General features: G+C 46.2%; 2 protein-coding genes and 1 long non-coding RNA gene across 9 annotated transcripts in view; 1 reads left to right on the forward strand and 2 right to left on the reverse strand.

Annotated features, from left to right (window-relative positions):
- SYCE1L (synaptonemal complex central element protein 1 like) overlaps positions 1 to 10544 on the reverse strand; it is an 11865-nt gene extending 1321 nt beyond the window's left edge. For all 4 annotated transcript variants that reach the window (XM_006152609.3, XM_014589390.2, XM_006152608.3 and 1 more), the window contains exons 1-9: positions 10459 to 10544; positions 4941 to 5003; positions 3528 to 3587; positions 3275 to 3349; positions 2690 to 2737; positions 2398 to 2452; positions 1190 to 1273; positions 900 to 963; positions 55 to 124 (exon numbers count right to left, since the gene is read on the reverse strand). In XM_006152609.3, coding sequence (XP_006152671.1) covers positions 55 to 124; positions 900 to 963; positions 1190 to 1273; positions 2398 to 2452; positions 2690 to 2737; positions 3275 to 3349; positions 3528 to 3587; positions 4941 to 5003; positions 10459 to 10534 — 595 coding nt within the window. In that variant the 5' untranslated portion in view covers positions 10535 to 10544. The remainder of the gene's footprint in view (positions 1 to 54; positions 125 to 899; positions 964 to 1189; positions 1274 to 2397; positions 2453 to 2689; positions 2738 to 3274; positions 3350 to 3527; positions 3588 to 4940; positions 5004 to 10458) is intronic.
- Positions 3009 to 10224, forward strand: LOC114008556 (uncharacterized). The gene is made up of 2 exons (XR_003550076.1): positions 3009 to 3214; positions 9973 to 10224. It is a non-coding gene; the product is annotated as an uncharacterized LOC114008556 (long non-coding RNA).
- Positions 8420 to 20018, reverse strand: MON1B (MON1 vesicular trafficking associated B). Of its 4 annotated transcripts, none has more exons than XM_014589389.2 (6): positions 19919 to 20018; positions 18983 to 19149; positions 16278 to 16592; positions 15078 to 15897; positions 14570 to 14717; positions 8420 to 11893 (listed from the first exon to the last, which is right to left on the reverse strand). In XM_014589389.2, exons 2-6 carry the CDS (start codon positions 19137 to 19139, stop codon positions 11693 to 11695), a joined length of 1641 nt encoding a protein of 546 aa, XP_014444875.1. In that variant the 5' UTR covers positions 19140 to 19149; positions 19919 to 20018; the 3' UTR covers positions 8420 to 11692. The 4 variants fall into 4 exon arrangements, with proteins under 4 accessions (XP_014444875.1, XP_006152668.1, XP_006152667.1 ...); XM_006152606.3 differs by lacking the exon at positions 19919 to 20018 and adding an exon at positions 19399 to 19707; XM_006152605.3 differs by lacking the exon at positions 19919 to 20018 and adding an exon at positions 19364 to 19707.
- Between the last annotated feature and the right edge of the window lie 4094 nt (positions 20019 to 24112).

The following is a 24112-nucleotide window of genomic DNA, read 5'->3' on the forward strand; positions in this document are numbered from 1 at the left end:
CGCCCCCCCCCCCGCCCGCCGCCGCCCGCCGCACTCGGCCTCGGGGGTTCTCACTCTCTGCGCGCAGCTGCTCCCTGCTGCTCTCTAGGGCGCGGATCTCTCGGGCCAGTCTCTGCCGCAGCATCTGCGAGGACAGAAGCCTGTCAGTCTGTCCTGGCCACGCCAAACGCCGCCTCCCGCTTTGCGCTTCTCGAGTCCTTCCCTACATTAGATCGTTCATTCGACTGTTTATTCACTCAAAATGTAGTTCCTGCTGTGGCTGGAGACGCATCTCCCCCGTCTCTCATCACTTCCCGGTTACCTCTCAAACGTCACCTCTTCAATTTTCCTGACCCTCCATTCCCATCTGCGGTTCCTCAAATGTTCCAGGCACAGTTCAGCCTCAGGGCCGTGGCAATGGCCTTTCCTTCTGCCAGGACACGTGGGCCCAGATACCTGCAGCGCTTCTTTCCTCACTTCCTTCACATGCCCTCAGTGGTCAGGTCAAGCTCAGAGGCTTCCCCACTGGCAGGTCATGATCTACTTACTTCCTTGGCTGGAGTCTGGGTATGCCTTCCCCTGCCTCCACCTGCTTGGGATGGCAGACCTGGCCCTCTGGCTCTCTCCCTGCCTGGAATGCTGCCTGATGCACTCACTGATGTCACGAACGAGGGACTGACCCACTGTGGGGTAGGCACTGTATCTGAGCAAGCAGGAGGCCCGCCAGGACTCGGCCACAGTCAGGGCCAGAGATGCCAGGTGTGGTGGGGGAGGGGGACAGATTTAGGTAAAAGCCCATTGAGTAGGTGGGAGAGAACAAGAAGAGAGTGAAAGACCATTTTATGACACTGGACCAGTCGGTGTAGACACTGAAGCCAGGGGAGGTGTGGCTTTAGCTGAAGGCAATGATAATGACTCACATAGAATTCCCAGAGGTCCGTGTCCAGGCCCGTTGGCTCCTCCAGCTCTTCTCTGACATCTGACCTGTGGGACAGATGACCCAGGAATGAGAGAACACTTGCTAGAGCCCTCCTCACACACCAGCCTTTGAACCCTTGCCCAGTGTTCCCTCTTCTGGGAGCCCCTTCACAAATGTTATCCTCTAAGCTTTGCTTCCAAAGATTCCTCTTCCAAAGATTCCTCTCCCTGTTGCAAGCCCCACTCCCACTGTCCACACAGTGGCCTGCCAGGCTCCGGGCACAGTAGTTACCCCCATTCCCACTGACGGTGATTCTCTGCGATCTGAGAATTGTGGACAGACATTTGCTCCACGCACTCCTGCAACATGTGCTCCCTGGAGAGAGAAAGATGACACCTGGTCATAATCTATGGATGACCCTCTGCCCCCACTCCTTCCTGCAGGAGCAGGGGTTGGCACGTCTGTTCACAACAGTCACCCTTCTCCTTCCTGTTGAATGTGATCCTTTATGGGCCTCTGTCAAGACCATCACCCTTTCTTCCTGTCCCCCATTGAGCCCTGTCTTCCCAATAAAGCTTTATGCTGTGTCCTGGCCTGGAGCCTAGATCTGCTACTCCACTGTGACCCTGACTCTGGGTCTCAGTTTCCTCATATGTAAAATGGTGGTAGTGGTGGGAGAGTGACATTAGCCCTTAACACTTTCTAATTGTCATTGTGAGGCTTAGGTAAATCAGACACTGTGTGTCCTGTTGGTTAAGCATATGCAGACATTAAGACCTATCATTAGGTTTCCCCATGCAATTAAAATCATGGTGCACCTAGATGTGAGACCTCTAGCCAGAGGAATGTGCTAAGGTCCAAAGGATGGATAAATGGTTGCATGGACAGTTAACTGGATGGGTGACTGGCTGGCTAGACAGCTTGACTGAATGATGAGTGATGATGGTTGGATGGAGAAATAAATGAAGGATTGGTGGAAGGATGGATATATGTCTGGATGGATGGTTGGATGACAAAATGAACAGCCTGATGACTGGGAGAATGCTGAGAAAATGAATGTGTGGTAGATGAATAGAGGATGATTAGGTGGAAGGGTGGAGATATGATGGCTGTCTGGCTGGATGATGTGGCTGGATAGTTACATGGATGGATGAAGGGGTGAATGAGTGGGCAGATGGATGGGTGGGTACATGGATGACTGGGGACCTCAAATGAGCAGACAGTAAGTGAGTGGATGGCAGAGTAGCTGGATGGAAAACAGGGAAAGACCCAGAATAACACCAGTGGATAAAATTTCTTTGATAGATTAGCAGGAAATGATTAAATAAGTTAACTTAACACCAGCATCCAGTATCTGAGGTGATTGAGAAAGTCTCTTGTCTGGCTGTTCTACAGAAATGGGAACTAGGAGTGCATGTCCCAAATTCATTTCTCTAACTCTTGCTTCCCGCTCCTTCATATTGGGGAGTGAGGTGGGGAGAGCTGGACAGGACCTTTACCTCCGAGCCCCACTTTCCCTCTCTTGGCAGTGCAGCTGAAGGATCCTCAGGGCCTCTGTGGGAAGAGAGATCATGGGTCCCAGTGAAAGTGCTTGGGGAGAATGGGCCCCACATCATGTTAGACCCTGGAGTGCACTGAGAGGACATGGGCATCTACTCCAAGTGAGGAGAGGTCTGGGCCGAGAGGGAAGCACCCCGGTGCAGGCTTCAGTGATTCCTCCAGCTGCCCTGGGGAGTGTGGGCCTTGGTACGTGGTGGAGTAGCACAGGAAGCCCCAGGCACTGGGTGGTACCTTGTTTTTTGCTCAAGACCTCCTCTAGGTGGACTTTCTCTCCATTCACTGGAAAATACAACAGCACATTCAGGCCCCAGGGGCCACATCCTGAGTCCCACTGCAATTTCATGCAAGGAGCAAAACCACACAGGTGTAGGACAACCCCCGGCGAGGTGAGGGATCTTCTTGCCACCCCTGCACCCATCTCCCAAGGGGGCCATCCTGAGCCAGCTTCTCCCCTTCTGCGCTGGTGTCCCCGTAAGTGCTGTATGAGTGAAGACTGAACAACGTTCAAGGTTCACACTGAGGGGAGAGAAGACTACAAATAAATAAATAACCACGCTGTGTTAAAATAAAGACTCTGAAGAAACAAACCAAGCAAAGGAGTGAGAGTGTCAGTGGCAGGTGGGATTCTGTTTTTAGATGGCACCAACAAGGCGGGCCTGTCAGAAGGAAGCCTGAGTGGAGAGCTAAAGGATGACCTGAGATAGTAAGAGGCCAATGGAATCACGCGCTAAGAGCAGCCCGAGCGAAGGCCCTGAGGTATGTGTGGGAACATCAGCAGTGGTCATGGGATCTCTGGGTCCCTCGGGGCTCACTCACAGGAGTCTAGTTCTCTGTGCAGGGCCTCCCAGACAGCGTGGGCCTCTCCCAGTTCCTCACTGGATTTCTTCTTTGCTGGGCCAAGAAAGGGAAGAAGACACTGGGTGGGTGCAGCCTCTAGCCTCGCTCTTCTGGCTCAGACGGTGACATTACACATTCATCTTCTAATGGCCTGGAGGGGCCTGGAGTTTAGGGGTGAGGACTGGGGGCCCTTCCTGCAGGTCTCAAACGGAAACTAAACCCCCACGTTTACCTTGCTGAAGCTCATTAATCCGGTTAATCAGGTCCTCGATCTGTGGCTCCAGACTTCCTTCTGAAGAAAGAAAGAAAGATTGAGCCTGGGAAGATAACCTGACGGTGCAGAGCAGAGGAATCGGGCAGGGGAGTGCTAGCCCTGTCTGGGCTGCTGTCCATCTGCTGTGGGGTGACAGGCACAGGCTGTGCACCTGTCGCGGGCCCTGTAAGGGGCCTTTGCAGGGCTAGCATGCCGGGGTGGGGAGACAGGACCTGAGCAAAGCTGTATGCTTGCAGTTCAGGTGGCAGTAACTGCTGCAGAGAAGTGCAGGGAGACCAGTGGTGAAGGGCAGAGGGTAAAGGTGCTGCTTGAGATAGGAAAGGCCTCAGAGCAAGCGAGGGATGTGGGCCCTGCAGTTCTGTAGGGGTGGAGGGTGTGGAGGAGGAGCCATTTCAGGCAAAGGGAACAAGTGCAAGCCCCCTATGTGGGGGTGCCCCAAGTAATCCTGAGGGGCTAGCATGGCTCCAGCCCAGAGAAAAAGCGGAGGGAAGAAGGAAGTGGGGGAGGGGAGTGGAAGTGAGATGGCTCAGGTGGCCTCGGCAGAGGTTTCCAGATCCAATTCCCAGTGTGGTGGGCGCCAACACAGGCCTTCTGAAAGCTAGCAGGGAGGTGGTCACCTTTGTCAATTTAGAGTCTGGTTTGACCTTATTTAAGAAATGGGGAAAATACTGCTTTTGTTTGCGGTGGCAACTTGCAAGTTCCCCCGTGACAGGGAGAGGGCTGTCCCTCTAACTTCTCATAGTCCCTGCTTTAGGGCTCTGTGTGCAGAAGCCTTTCCATTTATCCTGCTGTGGTTCCAAGGCTGGCAATGCAGTGCTAGCGCAAAAAGCTCTGCTACCCTGCTTGGGTTTTGCCACCAAATCTTGACACCTGCTGGCATGAGTAATGCAAACTGTGACTTTTCAGTGTCACCAACTGGCCCCTGTGACTTCCAGGAGTGGGCGCTCTCTGCAGTGCATGTGCTTATTATGACTGACACAACTCCGTGGGGTGTGGAGGGGGCGGTGTCTGGTTTCCCAGAAATGAGTCAGTGGGCCAGTCTGCATTTCCAGTCCCTTTTGTTTTGTTTTTCATCTCTGGGAAGGGGGTTTGCACTTGTTGCACTTAATAATTTAAAAACTGTTGCTGTTTTCCTGTAGGTTGGCAAAATGGATGACTGGTGTGTGGAGGCAAGGGGGTGGGGGCAGGGATAGGTTCTTCCATCTCAGACTTCTTGAACTTTGAGTTGTGAGGCTGTATTTTTGGTTCAAAAAATTTAATTGTATAAGAAGGAGAAAGGGAGCTGGGATAATTTCCCAAGGTTGTGAGGTAAGGGGTCTGGGTCTGACTTAAAATCCCATACGGAGTCTCAGACACAAGGAAACACATGACCTTTCTGCAACTTTTTCACCATTTCCAGCAAGTCTTCAGTCTTCTTTGAAGACTTGACTTGCCCTGGGGAGATAAAAACCAGAATTACAGGACCCAGTAGTTACCAGAAGGACTGGGGAAAGGGCTAGGCCTATCTGAGAAGGGAGTGAGCTCTGAGAAAATGGGATGGGCTGAGGGGCAGGTTTCCAGCCACAGCAGGGTCCTCGTAAAACCCATGTCTCTTGTCCTAGGGGTTCATGATATGTGCCGAGCGACTCAGGACTCCTAGCAGTGAGATTCTCCCAGAGGGGTTGAAGGACATATAGAAACTGAATGGGAAAAGAAGGGGGAGCTTTTGCTGCTGCTGACATTGAAGATCTTAATGAAGTGCTAACCAATGCAAAGAGGCAGTACAATTTCCTATGAATTTATTTAAGAACATTAGCGTCTCAAATTTGCAAATACTTAGAGAAGTTATACAAGTAGGCAATGGCTTTTCATGGCTATAAACATTAAAACAAAAAGACATGTATATATTATGAGCCTTTTAATGAAGGAGTTTTGTCAAAAACAATACAAAGCAAAACAAACAAGAAAGCCCTATAGAAACTAAAAACTGAAATCTCATCAGGTTTCCAAATCTAAACACTAATTCCGAGGAATTACAAAGGGCAGAGGAACAAGCTAAACAACACCACTGAGGATGCGATCAACATCATGCAGAATGTGAACAACTCCAAAGGAGAGCCTGGTTTATACAACAAATAAATTACAAAGAACAAGAAAAAGAAATGAAACCCTACAGACTAAATGACTGGAAACATATATCAATCACTTGTAATGAATAGACCTTATTTGCATCTTAATTCAAACACACTTTTCACCATGTATACATACATACATACGTATATATATATTTTTTCTTTTAAAAATTTGAACAGTTTCACTACATCACGATACTTCTGCCTCAGCCTCTTGGGTAACTGGGGCTGCAGGTGCACACCATCACATCCAGTTTTTAGGGTGGGCTGGAAATTGAACCCAAGCCTCTCATGTGAACTCATCTTCCTGAGGGGCAATATCTACCAGCATGCGCTACCACAGATTGTTTCGCTATTTCTCTCTCTCTATGTATACATATACATATACATATATATATACACATATACATATATATATATATATACACACACACATACATACACACACAAATATAACTATTAATATGAGCCTGTGTTACTTTAAAAATTAAAACAACAAAAAATACAGAAAATATTAACATTATAAAAACATCTTAAACTCTTCAAATCAATAATAAAAGTCCAAATCCCAATTATCAACACCCCTCAAAGAAAAACCGCAGAGACAAGAAAGACAATTCACAAAATGCACGATAGCCAAAAAGTAAGCAAAAAATAAATGCTTACCCATGAAAGTACATAGTGTTCCATTTCAAGTTTTCCAGTAATAAATACCAAAGCCTTATCCATATCCTGTGAGTCAGAAATCCCACTCAGTACTTTCACACACCGTAACATACAAAGAATGGTGGAGAAGATATTCATTGTTTCACTATTCGTATTCTCTTTTTTTTTTAAGAATTATTTTATTTAACTTTATTTATTATTATTATTATCTAATTTGACCAGAGAAAGAGAAACAGAGCAAGAGAGGGAAAGCAAGAAAGCAAGCCACCAGGTCTGGTACTCGAACAGCAGTTGGCCATGTGGGAGTCCAGCACCTTTAATCACCATGCCCCCCATTGGCCCCTTGCTATTTGTATTTTTAAACTATAGAAGTAACCTGAAGATACCTTCAGGAATTAATTACAGCATGTTTGTAGAATGAAATTCTTTATAGTAATTAAAAATCATGTTGTAAATCAGGGATTCTTAACCAGCGCTTAATGAACTTTGTCATAATGTCTCTTGGAATGCTCACCTTCTCTATATCTTTGTCTCACTGAAGTCCTTTATAATGAATATGCATTATTTTTGGGACTGGCAGATAGCATAATGGTTAGGTCACTGGACTCCCACGTAGTTGACCATGGTTGGAGTCCTGGACCCGGTGGCTTGAATCTCATACCAGGTGAGTGTGTACATGCCCAAGATCCCAAGAGGACTGTAGAGGAGAAGGGACTGTGGCATGTGCAGCAACCCCAAAAAAAACCCCCCGCTGCCCGGGGCAGTGATTTCTCACTTTCTGTCTCTTTGTCTCTGTCTCTCTGGCAAGCGCACATGCCCTGTAGCAAAAATCTCCCTCTCTCTAAAAAAATAAGTTTTAATTTGCATTTTAATTTTTAAATTAATAAAATAATATAGAACACAGAATAAAAAGTAGACATCTCCCCTCTCCAACAGCTCCTTCTCCAAGTCACTGCCCTTTTCCAGAAGAAACCATTGCTAGCAATTTGGTGATATAATACTTAGACCTTTTAGCAAGATGTATTTCATGTATTGCTTTAATTTTTTTCGTTTTTACCCAGGTAACATTCTAAGAAAATTCAAACAATACAGAAATATGTGAAGTTAAAAATAAAACTTCCCCTACTTTGCTTGGTTCTAAATCTATCTTTTCCAGACATTAACAGGTTGGTGTTTCCTCTTGAGACTTTTTTCAAATATTCTTTTTTTTTTAGGGGGGGTGGGAGGTTTTTGCTACGGGGCATGTGCACTCACCAGAGAGACAGAGAAAGACAGAAAGACAGAAAGCGAGAAATCACCCCCCAGGGGGGATGGCCACACTGCAATCCCTTCTTCTCCATTCTCCTCTCGGGATCTTGGGCACACACGCATACGCACCTGGCGTGAGTTTAAGCCACCGGGTTCAGGACTTGAACCGCGGTCAACTACATGCGAGTCCAGTGATGTAGCCATTACACTAATGGCTAGTCCTTCAAATATTTTTAATATTTGGAAATGAAACAAAATGAGACAGCTACATTAATAGCAAGCAGAGGTGTTGGTGATTATTTTCTCTGTAATATTTTAATATGAAAATTCTCAAATGCACATGAAAGTGGAGAGGATACTATGAACTCTGATGTGCTCATGACCCAGCTCTGACAATTATTAATATATACCCACATTTGTTCCAGTTATGTCTTTCCTATGTTGAAATATTTTCAAACAAGACCCAGGCATCTTGACATTTCTTCTGCAGATATTTCACTAAGAGTCTCAACTACTTAAGGACGTTCTCTTAGCTGACCCTAATCCTGTAATCACACCCAACAGCATTATCACCAGGCAATATCTCCCAGTACCTAGACCATATGTCATTCTCCCAGATTGTCTTCACATCTTTACAGCTGGCTTTGAAACCTCTTCTGCAAAACCTCCATCTGTGTTTTGCCTCTTCACTGCTTTTCTAGTGCTAGTCATGAGACAAGACCAAGCATGGGTGATACATAAATCTTTTAAATAATCTAAGAAACATTTTCATAAAAAATTTTTAACATTCCATAGTACAAAAGAAACAACCTACAGAGTATGAACCCCTATTTAAACATTTTATTTTGAAGTAATTTCAAATGTACACAGATGTCATAGAAATAAGCCACAGTGGTCCCATGTACCCTTCTCTCAGATTCTCCACTTGTGAGCACTTCTGAACCATTATTGCAGATATCAGGGCCCACTATTCCTTCATATTCCAGTGTATTCTTATTTACAGAGAACCTGCCAGGTAACCACAGAATAACCATCAGCATAAACACTGATACAATATTAATAAACGATCCTCAGATGCTTTTAAAAATTTCCTCTCTTCCCCTTACATTTTAAATTATGTATCACTAATTCCATTTTTTTCTAAAAGAAAACAACAAAACACAAAAATGCCTCCAGCTTTGCACCACCCTCTAAATCCAAGTCCCTTGTCCAAAGATCAGTTAGGCCTTCAGACTTCAATCACTTTTCTGTGCAACACACACAGCGCTGGCTATCACCCTCCACATTTTACTCAACCCCAGTGCGCTTTCCTCTAATAAAAATATGACCTTTATTAGAGTCCAATCTATGTCGATGCAAAGTGATCTTATCCATTTATAATGATCTAATTAACTTAAATTGGAACTTAGTTTTAATCACTCTTCTCTGAAATCAGCCACACAGGCATTCTGCAGAGCACACTGATACACCTGGATCAGCCGTGTCTGTGGCTGCTCCTTATGTTTTGTCACCCTTGCCAATACACCAGTGACTGTTTCCAGTCCATACCTCCGAGTAGTCTCATTTCCTAGCACGGTGACTACAGATGTGAAATCGTTTTCCAAACGCTAAAACTATTCTGCCAAACTGCATCTAACAAAGCCTTTACAGTGTATTCTCCTAGTGAGGCAAGAATACCTACAGGGTCATCAATGCTGGACATTATAAGGTCAGTTTGATGAGTTACAAACGATAACTTGACAATTTTTTCAATGTACTCTCTTGCGGGTGAAGTTAATAGTAACTTTAATTTCAAAGAATCTGAAAGGTTAATATTAAAAGTTATTTTTAATCATTATATTCAAAGCTTAATAAACAGATGTACATTTGTCCTATTTCCATCTGTCCTTGGTTGAAAGCTACCACTTAGCACGTGGCTCTAATTTAAGAGTGCTCTGTGTTAAAGTTATTTCATTATTCAGGCATTTAAAAAATCACTGAACGCCTACTATATGCCAAGCAGGCATTGTCTTAGATGCCAAGAAAACAGCAGTCGACAGTCTCTGTTCCCATGGAGCTCATATCCTAGAACAGACAGTAAGTGAATAATCATGATTTTGATGTCTGCATACGTAGGTGTAGTAGGATGCAACTAACTTGTTCATTAATAGACTAGTTTGAGGAATGCAGGGAAGGGAGTGAAAGAGAAAGTTGACGTTAAAGCAGAATGATGGGCACTCCTCATTGTATTTTCTCTACTTTGGTACGTTCTGAAAATTTCTGTAATTAAAAAAAGACTAATATGGCTGCATTATTGCCTTGGGAGAGGTATTTCTTCCTTTGGGCTGGCGTGTAATTGCCAACAGTCTCTAGGCTGAATTTCCCCCTCCCCCTTCTAGGAGGTGAGGCCTCATTATTCGACCAGAAAAATGTCCTGGAGAAATAGCCCGTGGAGAAGGCTGTTGACCCTTCAGATTTAAAAGTGAGTCCATGCAAGGGGGGTGGGGGTGGGGGATACGTACTAGACATGAAATGATACTGGGAATTATGGTGAATTTCTATAGGGTGGCGGCAGCAGGGCGATTTCTATGTCCCCCTTCGAGCCATACTGAATTTCTTACTGTTCATCAGGAAAGATCTAAGCAACATGCTCGAGAGTAAAACTGACTACTGTTAACCTGGTCGATGAGAACGTTATTTACCGCCATTGTATTAAGTGGTTAAAAGTGGTTTTTTTTTTTTTTTCCTTTGAATAATAAAAAGGTTTAACATTTTATTAAAAAGTAAATCACTACTACTATCATTATTTTATTACTGTAACGGGCTGAATCCTTCCTCCTTTCTGCCCGGGTCAGGAGAGAGATGTAGACACTGGCCTTCACTACCTTCAGCCTGCTCTGCCTCCTCCATGGATTTCGGCGACGGCGACTCCACGTTCGGATGCTCCAACATCCCCGCCATTTTCTACCTCAGGGTGCAAGAGAGAGCCTCGGAAGATGATTGGTTGAAAAAAAAAAAAGAAAAAAAACAAAAAACCAACCACGTGGGAATGCAAGGCTCTACAGTGCGCATGCGCCGCACGTTGCCTCCAGTTGATCAGGGCGGGGCCAGGCGTCTGTTCTAAGCTAGCCTGAACCCCTGGTACCGCTGATTGCCAGCACGCATGTGCATAACTAGGAGGCCCTAACGCCAGTTTAGACAAATGCCCCGAACTAGATATCGGCCAGTTGGCCAGTGAAGGTTGTGGACAAACACACACACACACCTCTAGGGAGGTCTCTCTGTCTCTAGGTTTTTGTATGTTGTCAAAATCTGGGATAAATGTGCATGTGTTGTGTGGTGGTACAGGAGTTCAAGTCCCTTGTGTTGACAAATTGTCATTAAACAGCCTGAGTGGAGGTTAATTATATGTTTCACAGATGAGTGAAAAGAGCCTTGGATGCTAAGTGCAACTCCTAGGTATCAATCTGCCTCTGCCACGGTGTGGAGAAGTCAGTGGTCCGTGCCCTAAGTCACGTAGGTAGACTCTGGAGGCCACCTTCTCATTAGGCTGCAGCCAACATCAGTGGGATGACTTTTGTCAGGATAATGATGAACATAAGTACATGGAGGGCAAAGGAATATTCTGTGGGGTTTGGTTTTAGGCCTTTTATGTACAGTTTTGTTTAGTTTTATCCTCCTTAAAAATGACCCCCAGGTTGGTTCCAGGCAGTCTGGCCCTGCATTCCCAGTTCCAGAGTTCCTGTGGGTCACCTCAGAGATCCTGACCAGCCCTGGACACTCAGGGCTGAGATCCCATCTAGGAGGCAGACCCCTGAAGCGGGTTTGGAGGAGCCACCCCAACAGGCTAGAACATCATCGAAGAAGAGATAAGGCAGAGAGAGCTGAAAGAGGGGCCTAGGGATTCCCAGAGGTGAAGGTGCACTCAGTGGCTGGGAGAGCAGCCTGCCCACCTGGTGGCGGCCACCCACCTCCCATTTGTGAGCAGGCCCTCAAACTTTGTCCCATTGTCCAGGGACCAGCCACAGACACACCACCACCCACATTTCCAGGATGGAGACAGAAGGTGAAAGCTAGAGGAGTCACTGCCAGCATTGCCGGGTCCTGTAGCTCCACCTCTCAGAGTCCTGTGAACAAACCATTATGGGGAGCTTGGTCTGCAGAGGTGGCTGGGGGTGTAGAGTACTTGGGTGGGTAACGAATGAAGAGCCGGTCCTCCTCTTTCCTCACCCAGCGCAGGAGTTTGGTCACGACTAAGATGGCACCAGCCTTGGTCACCAAGGGGCTGAGGCAAGTATAGAGTTCAAATTTGGAGGTCACCTAGGGGTTTGGGAGAAGCAGAGTCAGATGGGCCAGAAGTGGCCATGGGTAATCCTGTCCACCCCACCCCAGCCCTCTTGCCTCCCCCAGCTTGGAAGATGGACCTGGCAATAATTCATAGGGACAAAGCAGGAAGCTGACATTACTGTGCCATGGGTGACCTAAGGGTTCTCAGTTGGGCCTAGGGATCAGCTGGACCTAGTGGTTTCAATTGGATGATGCTGGCTGTGTGTGGGGTATTCTATAGATCCAGGTTTGCTTAGCTGTGTTCTGGGGATAATAGATAACAACAGTGCTTAACATTTAATGAGCAAGTACTGCCCAAAAGGCCCTGTTCTAAGCACCTCACATTTATGTTCTATGATTTATAGCCTGGGCATAGCTTGCTCTCTCTGTTCCAACCACTCTAGTCTTTCCTTGCTGGTCCCCAAATTTAGCCAGGCTCAGTCCCATCTCACAGGCTGCAGGGTCCTTTTCCCTTTGCCAGTTGTACTTTCCCTCTGTACTTTCCACCCATGTGGCCCAACACTTCCCCTCTCCACTCAGATGCCATCTCAGGGAGGACTCCCCTAGGCTCCAGAGTTAAAATCTTGTACCTACCTTCTTGGTTTTTAAATATCAATCTCCATAAAAGGTAAAAGGGCTTCTTGGAAAAATGGCTAAGTTCAGGACGGGTGCAGAGAAAGTCAAGTAAGAATCGCTCAGTGGCAGGGATGAAGCAAAGAGACACAGGGATCAGCCTGGCCAAACTCAGGCTCCCACCAGCTAAATAAGAGATAATTTGAACACCAAAATAAATGCTAGAAAAGGATTTTAGTCCACTGAGTTAAAGAGAGTTCATGACCATATTGATACCAAATTAAAAAGCCAACAAATTAATAGGAGAAAGAAAAGTTCTTCTTTACAGTAGAGTTGCAACCAATAAATGTAGAAAGAATGAATGAATTAGAAAAATCACCACCTTACATACACCAGACTAACAACTGCTGCAGAACAGAATCGTTAGTGGATATTAAAATTAGTGGGTGGGGCCAGCCTGTCACCTGGTGGTTAAGGTGGTTGGATCCCACATGGCCACGATGCAGTTTGAGTCCTGGAGCCAGCAGCTTGAGAAACACATCAGGTGTATATGCATAAAATCCCAAACAGAGGGAGATATGGAAGGGAAGGGACTGACATTACCTATGGGAGATATTATCTCACTTTCTGTCTCTCTCCAGTGAGCATATATACCCTCCCTCTGGCAAAATTAAGAGTAAGATTAGTGGGTAAAAAAAGACAGTGATGGTTATCACTAAATATCACTACGGATATTTACTAATTACAAACAGAAAATACTAACTTCATAGTGGAGAATGTGGAGGACACACTGTGGCCACACAGTGATCAAAGTTGCCAACGTCAGTGTGGACCTGACTGATAACCAGGTGCCTCCAGACACAAGGAAGATGGCAGGGCATACCATCGCCTCTAGAGTATTCTTGCGAAAATGTACACCCTCAAATCATTCAGTGTAGCACTTGAAAAACCCAGGTTAAGGCCAGCAGTTGGCATAATGGCTATGTTGCTGGACTCCTATGTAGCCAACCACAGTTCGAGTCCCAGACTCAGTAGCTTAAACTCATGCCAGGTGCATGTGCATGCATGTCCAAGATCCCGAGAGGAGACTGGAGGAGAAGGGGTTGCAGTGTGGCCATTCCCCCTGGGGGATAATTTCTCACTTTCTGTCTCTCTGTCTCTCTCTGTCTTTCTGGCGAGTGCACGCACCCTATAGCAAAAACCTCTTAAAAAAAAAAAAAAAGCCCAGGTTGAGGAACATGCTACGAACTGACTGGTTGGTATTCCAGAAAGTGTCAAGGTTGTGAGAAACAAAAAAGACTGAGGAACTGTTCCAGAATAAAGAATTGGGGGACAGAATAAATAAATCCACCATGTGATCCTGGACTGGATTCAGGACCAGTAAAAGAGTATGAGTGGGAAAATTGGTGGAATCTGAAGGAAGTCTGTGGATGAGATGCTAATTTGGAAATGTTTATTTCCTGATTTTTAACAAATCCTGCTATCTAAGATGCTAACTTTTGCTGATACTAAATGAAGGGTCTTTTTGTAGTAGCTATTTTTTTGCAATGTTTACAACTTCTAAGTATAAAACTACTTGAAATTGGAAGTTTAAACATATTTAAAAATAAAATCCTCTGCCTAGAACGCTGCTTGATACACAATAGATGTGCAATCGACTTTTTGAATAAATATGCACTAACTGGCAGAGCCCGAGGGCGAGTGCCATTTCTGGTGGGAGTTATCGTGACCGGCTTGCCAAAGTGGCTGACCTTTAGCAAATCTATCAGAAATGAGGACAGGCGCCCAGAGGAGACTCTAGGGAAGGATACACCAGGTAGAGGGCACAGCATGGGATCGAGGCTGTAGTGTTGAATGTCAGGGACTGGCTGCTCTTGGGAGAAAAGCGAACAGAAGGGTGGGTCTAATAGGTTGTAGACAGTGTGATTGTGACAGGTTTCAGAGATGCACGTGTAATAGTAGAGACCATGTAAGCAGGCAAAGCATAGCCCAGGCAATGGCAGGTGTGCTTGGTGGAGACAACTATAGCTAGAGGGGATGCGGTGCAGGGAAAGGAAGCTTGAAGTAGGGAATTAAATCCTTCAGAACTCAACTCACCCAAGCCAGCAGCGTCTCCTTCTCAGCCACATGGTAAATGAGGCGCAGAGGTCGGGACGTGCTGTGCAGGCGAGCGTGCAGGCGGTGGTACAGGTCGGATAGCCTCTGCCGCTCCTCCTCTCCACTGTACGGGGCCTCTAGCTCGGGGCTGCCATGATGGAAGGAGGTGGGAGGCCAGGTTAGCCAGGGGCCTTCTTGGCTGGTCCATCTACTCTCTCTAGGAACTTCAGCCAAGTTAGGGAGCTGAGCCGACCCTATTAAACTGGAGTATTCTCAGTGGTTGGAGTCTAAACTTCCCCCATAGAACGAGGGGTTTTCTGGCACTGGTGGTCTCCTCTCTGTTGAGTGTGGGTGGATTCCTTTAGTTTGATGGCTAAGCCCCGACCAATGAAATCCCTGTTCTCTTCTTTCCAGAGCACAGCTGGCTATCTCTCTGGAGTCCTGCCTATGAGATGCTAGACTTCCTGGTTAGACAGGCCTTCCCATTATTTACAGATTCAGGGCCTACCTGGTAAACTGGGGCAGCTGGCGGTGGTGGTCAGGGATATCCAGTGGCTTGTAGAGAAAGTGCCGGAGGCCGGGTGCCCCCACGGCCTGCACACTGTAGGCGGGGACGTTGGCTGATGGCGCATTAGAGCAGCTAGCAGCATCCCCAAGGGCACGCATGGCACCAAGAGCACGCATCCCGTCTTCGACCAGGCGCCGGCAGGCAGCCATGGCATGGAATGCTTCTCGCTGGGTGCCAAGCAGCAGCAGGCAGACAGGCATGGCGTCCAAGCGGGCCACGTAGGCATAGAAGAAACCGTCTGGGTTGAAGCGAGGCAGGCACACAGGTGCCCATGCCTCACCTGCTGCAAAGGCTGGGGCACCCACCCAGTCAAGCAGTAGTTGCAGATCGGCTGGGTCCAGCCGGCACTCGGCCAGCACATTCCGCTCCTGAGCCACTGTTACCAGTCGACCACCAATCGCCAGCACTGACAGGGCCAGACCAGGTGCTGTACAGCGTCGGAGCAATGCACCCAGTGCTTCCCGCAGTGGACGGGCAAGGGGCACGCAGCGAACAGCACCTAGGAGCAGGGCACCCGGGTCCTGCTCCACATTGTCCAGTAGCCGGTCCAGTGTGCGCTCAGAGCCAGCCAGCAGGCGACGGAGATCATAGTTCTGCTTGTGTGCAAAGATGCGAGCCACGCTTGCACGTGTCAACGTGCTTACAATCTGTGCGTGCACGGCTAGCAGCTCACCACGCAGCTGCGCTGCTGACTGAGGAGTCCGCGACACAGCCACCAGCAGGAGGGGGCCCTGCTGCAGGAACACCAGCTTGTGGTCCTCTGAAGGAGGTAAGAGGCGAGCAGAGGGGTAGAAATGAATCAGGAGTGACTAAGGGGACAGGCCGGACTCTCCTGAGCCCCCTTCAACACATACACACACCTGACCTGAGCCCACATAACACAGCCCCCCAGCCCCCCAGTCATGTTCTCAGGCAGTAAGGAAGTATCCAGCTAGCTACTTTCTAGACAGTCAATCACTAGGCCCAAGCAGGCCAGAGAGATGGGCCCCCAGACAGACAGAGCCGTGGCTGGCCATACATACAACCTGACTCATCTCTGACTGCCAAGACAGTGCCACAGGCAGACAGAATGACAGACCTCCAGTCAGACAGCCACATTCCCCATCACTGTCCCCAGTCTGTCTCCCGCCTTTTGCTCACCAGCATAGATGGCCCGGATGGCATCTCCTGCACTCTGCACGAAGGACACAAGGGCTGTCATCACACCCATGGTAGCTGATAGAGCCTCCACACTACCATACCGTGAGTAGATGGGCTTGCCTGCCTCGCTCAGCACAAACACATGCTTCCTCTGGCTACGCCAGTCCTCATCACTCGGGTCCCCACCTTGGTTCCCGGAGCTACTCTCAGGGCTATCTGTGGGACCACTGTCAGGGGCTGCAGGATCCTCAGGCTGACAGGTGCTAGATGGGGCCTCTGGTGACAGGCTGGGTGGCTGGTCATCAGGCTTAGATCCTGAAAGAAAGACTCTGATGGGTCACCTGTTTGTGGACCCCACTGACCCGATGTCCCCAAGGACCCACCAAATCCCTACCAGCCATGATAACCCCTGCATGCTGAGCCAAACCTCCACGTGTCTCTACCCTCAACAACCCAATACATTCTCATTATTATTTACTAGCCTATCTACGTCCTTACAGACCAATGATACCCCTCCCAGTAACTGTCATTCCGAGTCTTCACTCACGCTTCTGAGTGACACTGTTATTATCTTCATCCTCAATGATCCCAGGTTGACTCCTCTGATCCCTTCTGCATACTCGCCCCTCAATGACTGTCATTAACATCTGAGTTTCTGAATGCTCCCCAACCACCTAGTTCCTTATTTATTCTCATTGATGTCTCCTGATCCTTAATGACTCCCACTGACTCTCCTGGTCACCTGTTTATACCATTTATATTCTCAGTGACATCTATTAATTTTCCTAATGACTGCCATTAATATCCACTAACACTGAGATCTTTAGGACTCACCTGACTGCCTATTTACACGTGGTTTGCTAACATCCCAGTGACCCTCTATGACTGTCATGATCTACAATTTATTCTACCGCATGTCCAGTCTCTGCTCCTCCATTAATGACCATTATTAACCTCTAACACTCAGAGCTCCCCTGCCCCCCTCTATTATCACTAATGTCTACTCCCCTTCCCACAGTAACCACCCTGATACCCACCCACACACAGGACTTCAATGATTTCCACTGCCCTTCCAATGACCATCATTAACATTTACGAAAACTCACATCTTCAGGGGCCCAATGATACCCTAACACCTCCATTTACTCTCAGTAATGCATATTAATACCCATTATCCATTTGCAACTGCAGGTTGTGCATTCTAGTCTTAAAATCCTAAGTCAAAAATCCCCTACTTTTGATCATGAGAAACATTAAGTGCAAAATTCCACATTTGACCTCATGACAGGTTGCAGTTAAAATGCTACAAAGCAAAAAAATTGCATAAAATAGTCTTCAGGGTACATGTACTAGGTGTATATGAAACATGAAAGAATAGCATGTTTAGGTCCAGATCCCATCCCCAAGATACTGCACTACATGTATGCAAATATTCCAAAATTTAAAAAAAATGCAAAATCAGAAACACTCTGATCCCAAAATTTTGGTTAAAGGATTATTCAGAATGTACATCTCAATAATTTTCCCTTAAAATCCCACATAGTCTCTCAGTGACACTCACTGACACTACCATGAACACAGAAACAATGAATCTCCTTCCAGGAATTGTCATTACCTGCCAATAATTCCAAAGTCCTCAAATATCCATTCCATTTATTCTCAGTGATACCCACTGACCCTTTTCAAAGACCCTCATTAACATACACTGATTCTTCTTTTTTTTTTGAGATTTTGCTATAAGGTGCATGTGCTCACTGGAGACAGAGAGACTGAGAGATGGAAAGTGAGAAATCACCCCCCGGGGGGGATGACCACACTGCAATCCCTTCTCCATGCTCCTCTCAGGATCTTGGGCATGCACACGGGCTGGCGTTGAGTTTTAAGCCACCAGGTCCAGGACTCAAACCACAGTAGACAGTCTACTACGTGGGAGTCCAGTGATGTAACCTTTACGCCACCTGCTGGACCTCAGCCTTACACCATTCCATTTATTCTCAGTGATACCCACTGACCCTTTTCAAAGACCCTCATTAACATACACTGATTCTTCTTTTTTTTTTGAGATTTTGCTATAAGGTGCATGTGCTCACTGGAGACAGAGAGACTGAGAGATGGAAAGTGAGAAATCACCCCCCGGGGGGGATGACCACACTGCAATCCCTTCTCCATGCTCCTCTCAGGATCTTGGGCATGCACACGGGCTGGCGTTGAGTTTTAAGCCGCCAGGTCCAGGACTCAAACCACAGTAGACAGTCTACTACGTGGGAGTCCAGTGATGTAACCTTTACGCCACCTGCTGGACCTCAGCCTTACACAGATTCTAAAGTGATCAATAAACACTGACATCCCAATAACTTCCACTGACTCCCTAATGAATACCTTCACACATCCACTGGATACCTGGGTCTTCAAAGACCTCCAAAGATTCCCTAACCCTTCAGATAATCTCACAGTTGCTTCCTCCACTCATGGCTATTAATATCTACTGGCATTTGGTTCCTTAAAGCCTTTTCCCAACAGCCTATCACTGACTCTTCAATGATGTGAATACTTTTGAGGGTCCACTGAATCTCACAGGACATCTGTGACAACAACCGACCTCCTTTTAATTCAACAATGTAAACTACACCGAGTCCCCAGTGACCGCTTATGTACCCACTGCTCTCAACAATTCCTTCCCAGATCTCAGTGAGGGTAAGTCATACCCGGTTCCTCCAGGCCCCCATCTCCTGAATCCGAATCTGGAGGGCCTGCGTGAACCCCTTCACCGTCTCCAGTTTCCGCACTGGAGAACCGCGAGTCCTCCAAGTCCTCCGCGCCCTCGGCGGCGGCTGGGGCAGCAGCCTCTCCTCCGGCCTCCATCTGCACATCCCTGAGGGGAAGGGAATCGAGGGTGACGAGCAGTAAAAGAAAACTTCTTTAAAAGCGGTTAGAGTCAGCCCCCCTTGCACACACTCCTAGTGCTTGCTCCCTTCGGGATTCAACCGCAGGAGACATTCAACAGCCTGACCAAATGCTTGCACCCTCCGACACTTTGCGAAAAGGGAGCTTCTACCGCGCCTCGGGAAATAAAGATACACAAACACCTGTTTTATCCCCCTTATCTTAATTGGCCGGATACCATTACTTCCCCCGAGCGGCTGCAGGTTCACACTTCCGGGTGCAGCGGGGACTTGCCACACTTCCGGGTGCGACGCCTCGGGAAGACACTTCCGGCTGGTGTGCTTTACTCCCTCCCCACAGAGCTCCGCTGCAGCCGCCCACGGGTGCTTTCTTGCCGTTAAGATAAGCGCGCTAGTCCCCGATCTAAGTAGGATCCAGTCGGGAACTGGGTGTGAGCCTGCTCAGCACGCCTTCCACCGAAATGTGTTCGGGTTCTCAGAGGAGCGAATGCGGCCCACTTTTTGTCCTAATGGCTGTCAGTTGAAGGGGGGCGCGGCTCGCGTCTGCCAATCGCGGAGCACAGAGGGCGGTGCTGCCTCCCTCTGGCCCAATCGGCAGAAGCTGGCTGCCCTCCCTTCCACACGGTCCCTGTCGTACCTCGACCAATACCGTGCTTTGGGTTACATTTGCACCCGCCCATCGCTTGACTGACATCTCCCCTAGCCTAATCGGACGCTTGAGCTTATTCCACTCCTTACCCGAAGACGTTCGCAGCCGAAATCCTTATGGATACCCGAACCGGAACAGCAAACGTACTACCCCAGAAATGAGGCAACTTCACCTTCCCTTATCCACTGAGACAGGCACGGGGAGGGTGGGACGGAGTGAAGCGATTGCTAGATGGGCAATCGCCACTTCCAATCAGAATGCGCGCGCAGCCTGAACGACCTATAGGATTTAGGTCCTACCAGTAAGAGGCGGACAACTCAGAAGTAGGACTTGTTCTTGGGTCTCTGTATTCAGCCAATCAGAGAACTCCGCGCCTCTGGAAAAGGGAAAGATAGCCAGGGGCATCCTCGTGGAGCGAGGTAAGGGAATTGCAAGGGCAAAGAGCAAGCTAATCAGAATTTGTCGAAAACTGGCAAAAGCCAGGCTGTTTCCACTTAACGTAGACAGCGTCTGTGAGCGAGGCTATACAGATTAGGAGCTCAAAACCTGACAAGAGCGTGCATCTGTGGGCGTGGCCTTGAGAGGCCGCTGAGTTTTCGTTGGCTGAGAACAATGCCACTCAGAATTTTGCGTGCCTTTATTGGTTGACTGCATGAGGGAAGGGCGAGAGGTCCCGCGGCTGGTACCCACTCGTCTAAGCGGTCGGTGATAGCTGAGAGAGAAGTTAAAGACTGGGGGGATCTTGGGTTGGTTCCAGGAATGGCAGCCTGAGTTTAGGTAGCCAGAAGGCAATCTTGATAAATTTAGAGCGAGAGCGAGCCATTGCTTTCCAGTATCCATGACTTGATTAGTATTTTTCTGTGTGCCAAATTTAGATTATGTTGATTCCTTCAGTTTTCATATTTATTTAATACTTTCATTGTATTTCAACAAAATCATACTAAGCTTACGGTCCTTTTTAAAATATTTATGCAGGGCCAGCATATGGCTTGAAAATCAATTCATACATGTGTGCCCAAGATCTCAGGAGGAGAAAGGAGAAGGATGATTGCGGCGTGATCATCCTGGGGGGAAGGGAGGGGACAGGGAGAATTTCTCGCTTTCCCTCTCGTTATCTCTGTCTCTCTCTCTCTCTCCAATGCATTTGCACATGCTCTAAGGCAAAATTTCTATTAAAAAAATGAATAAATAAAAACAACCTCTGCACCCATCTGGGAGCACCCAAATACGTAAAAGAAAGACTGCTAGATTTAAAGAGAGAGAAAGACTGCAACACACTAATCATTGGTGATCTCAACACCCAATTATCTCCTTTGGACAGATCATCTAGACAAAACTAAGCAAAGAGGAATAGGATCTAAACACCACCATAAATGAAATGGACTCAACAGAAATCTACAGAACTTTCCAGACAATCACCACAAAATATGCATTTTTCTCACCCCTACATGGAACCTTTTCAAAAGTGGACCACATGATAGGGCACAAAACAAGCCTTTACAAATTCAAAGGCATAGAGAATATATCCAGAATCTTCTCTAACCATGACAAAATTAAATTGGAAATTAATTTCAGAAAAAAATCTCTCAAAAATACATAAACATATGGAAACTAAACAACCTACCCCTGAATGACTTCACAACCACTGAAGAAATTAGGACTGGAATAAAAAGATTTTTTGAAAGCAACAATAATGAGCGCACAAGTTTCCATAATCTATGGACAAAGCAAAAGCAGTCATAAGAGGGAAGTTTGTAACAATTAGTGCACATAAGAAAAAGATGGAAAGTTGGCAAGTAGACAAGTTAACGATATACCTCACGGAACTGGAAAAACAGCAACAGAAAACTCAAAAAATCCCAGGAGAGAAGAAATAATAAAGATTTGGGCAGAAATAAAATAAAGAATAAGTGAACTCTACAGAAAGTAAATGAAACCAAAAGCTGGTTTGAGAAGATAAACAAAATTGATATACTGTTAGTTAGAATAATTAAGAAGAGAGAAAGGAACCAGATCAATCAAATTCTCAATGAATCAGGCAATGTTACAACAGATATAACAGAAATATAAAAGCTCATTAGAGAATATTATGAGCAACTATACGCCAACAAATAAGAAAACCTGGATGAAACAGACAAATTTCTGGACATATATAAGCTACCAGGATGAATATGGGAAGACATAGAAAGCTCAAATAAACCAATTACAACCAATGAAACTGAATCAGTGATAATCTCCCAATAAAGAAAAAAACCCAGGTCTTGATGGTTTCATTTCTAAATTCTACAAAACTTTTAAAGAAGAGTTAACCCCATTCTACTCAAACTATTTCTAAAGATCCAAAAGGGGGACCAGCAGGTGGCATGATGGTTAAGGTGCTGGACACTTCCACATGGCTGACCACGATTTGAGTCCTGTGCCTGGTGGCTTGCTTTCTCACTTTCTCTCTCTCTCTCTCTCTTTCTGTGTATCTCTCTGGTCCAATTAAAATAAGTAAATGATTAAGATGTAGAACTTTCACGTAAGTTTCCAGTGTCCTACTTACTCTTTGAAGAAGCACCTGCATTGCTGCATGGGGCAGCTAATGGAGCTGACCAGGCCCAGTGTAGATGGAGCCTTCACTTCCAGTGCACACACCCGCCCCTGCCAGGTGAGTTCTCCCATGCAGCTGAGATCACCTGGTTACCCATGGGTTCTGTTGGCATTTTTGATAATCTGCCATGTTTTCCAAAGAGTCACATTCACTTTGAAAGTTTATTTGTAACTTTCAAAAATGCAATCTGTCCACACTCTATGGTAGAGACTGAAAGACTGGAGAACATAAAAGCATTAAAAATTGTAATGGAGGGACCAGTAGTTAGCATAATGGCTATGTCACTGGACTCCCATGTAGTCGGAAGAGCACAGAAAAGGAAAGGTGGGGAAAAAATAGAGAGGTAAGACACTCGTGGGACACAGATAAGATTTATTATCTGTTGACGAGGATGTGTATGGTGGTCTCAACTGGGCTGGACTGAGGTGTATATCATGCTTGGTAAAGTCTCTTTACAATATAAATGATGTATAGCAATTGAATGTATGAATAATACTACTACTAATAAAAATTGTGATAAAAAAACAAAAAAATAAGTAAATGAATACATAAAATTAAATAATTCTCTAAAAAATTATTTTAAAAAAAGTTCCAAAAGGAAGGAACCCTCCCAAATTCATTTATGAAGCCTCCATCACATTCATCCCCAAAACAGACAAGGACATAATAAAACAAGATAACTACAGACGAATATCTCTGATGAACATAGATGCAAAAATTCTCAACAAGATACTGGTAAATTGTATCCAAAGACACATTAATAAGATTATTCACCACAACCAGGTAGGCTTTATTTCAGGGATGAAAGAATGATTTAACCTGGGGACCAGCAGTTACGTAATGGCTATGTCGCTGGACTTCCTTGTAGTTTACCGCTGTTGGCGTCCCGGACCTGGTGGCTTAAAACCCATGCTGGGCGCATGTGCGTGTGTGCCCAAGATCCCGAGAGGAGAATGGAGGAGAAGGGATTGTGGCACGGCTATCCCTTCTGGGGGGTGATTTCTTGCTTTCTGTCTCTCTGTCTGTCTCTGTTTGTCTGGCGAGTGCATGCGCCCTATAATGAAAAATCTCTCAAAAAAAAGAAAAAAAAAAAAAGAATGATTTAGCCTGTACAAAACCAGGACTGGCAGGTGGTGTCATAGTTAAGGGCACTGGATTCCCATGTTGCCAACCACAGTCCAAGTCCCGGACCTGGCAGCTTACTTTTTGCTTTCTCTCTCTGTCCCTCTCTAGTATATTTAAATTAATTAATTAATTAAAATAAATTAAATAATTCTTTAAAAAATACACAAAACCAAAATGTAATACACCATATCGACAGAAAGAAAGATAAAAACCACATGATTACATCAATCAATGCAGAAAAAGAATTTGATAAAATGCCATGTCCCTTCATGATTAAGATTCTCAGCAAAACTGATGTCAAAGGGACATTTCTCAGCACAATAAGAAGCATATGAAAAACCCATACCTAATGCCATACTGAATGGGGAAAAGCTGAAAGCTGAAATAAGACAAGGCTAGCCACTGTCTCTACTCCTTTTCAATCCTAGCCAATAAAATCAGACAAGAAAATAAAATAAAAGTACTTCAAATATGGAAAGAGGAAGTGAAATTATCTCTATTTGTAGATGACTTGATTATATACATAAAAAACCCAAAAGGATCCATGAAAAAACTCCTGGCAGTG

This window comes from Tupaia chinensis, unplaced genomic scaffold, assembly GCF_000334495.1.
Source record: "Tupaia chinensis unplaced genomic scaffold, TupChi_1.0 Scaffold000355_1, whole genome shotgun sequence".
Lineage (NCBI taxonomy): Eukaryota > Metazoa > Chordata > Mammalia > Scandentia > Tupaiidae > Tupaia > Tupaia belangeri.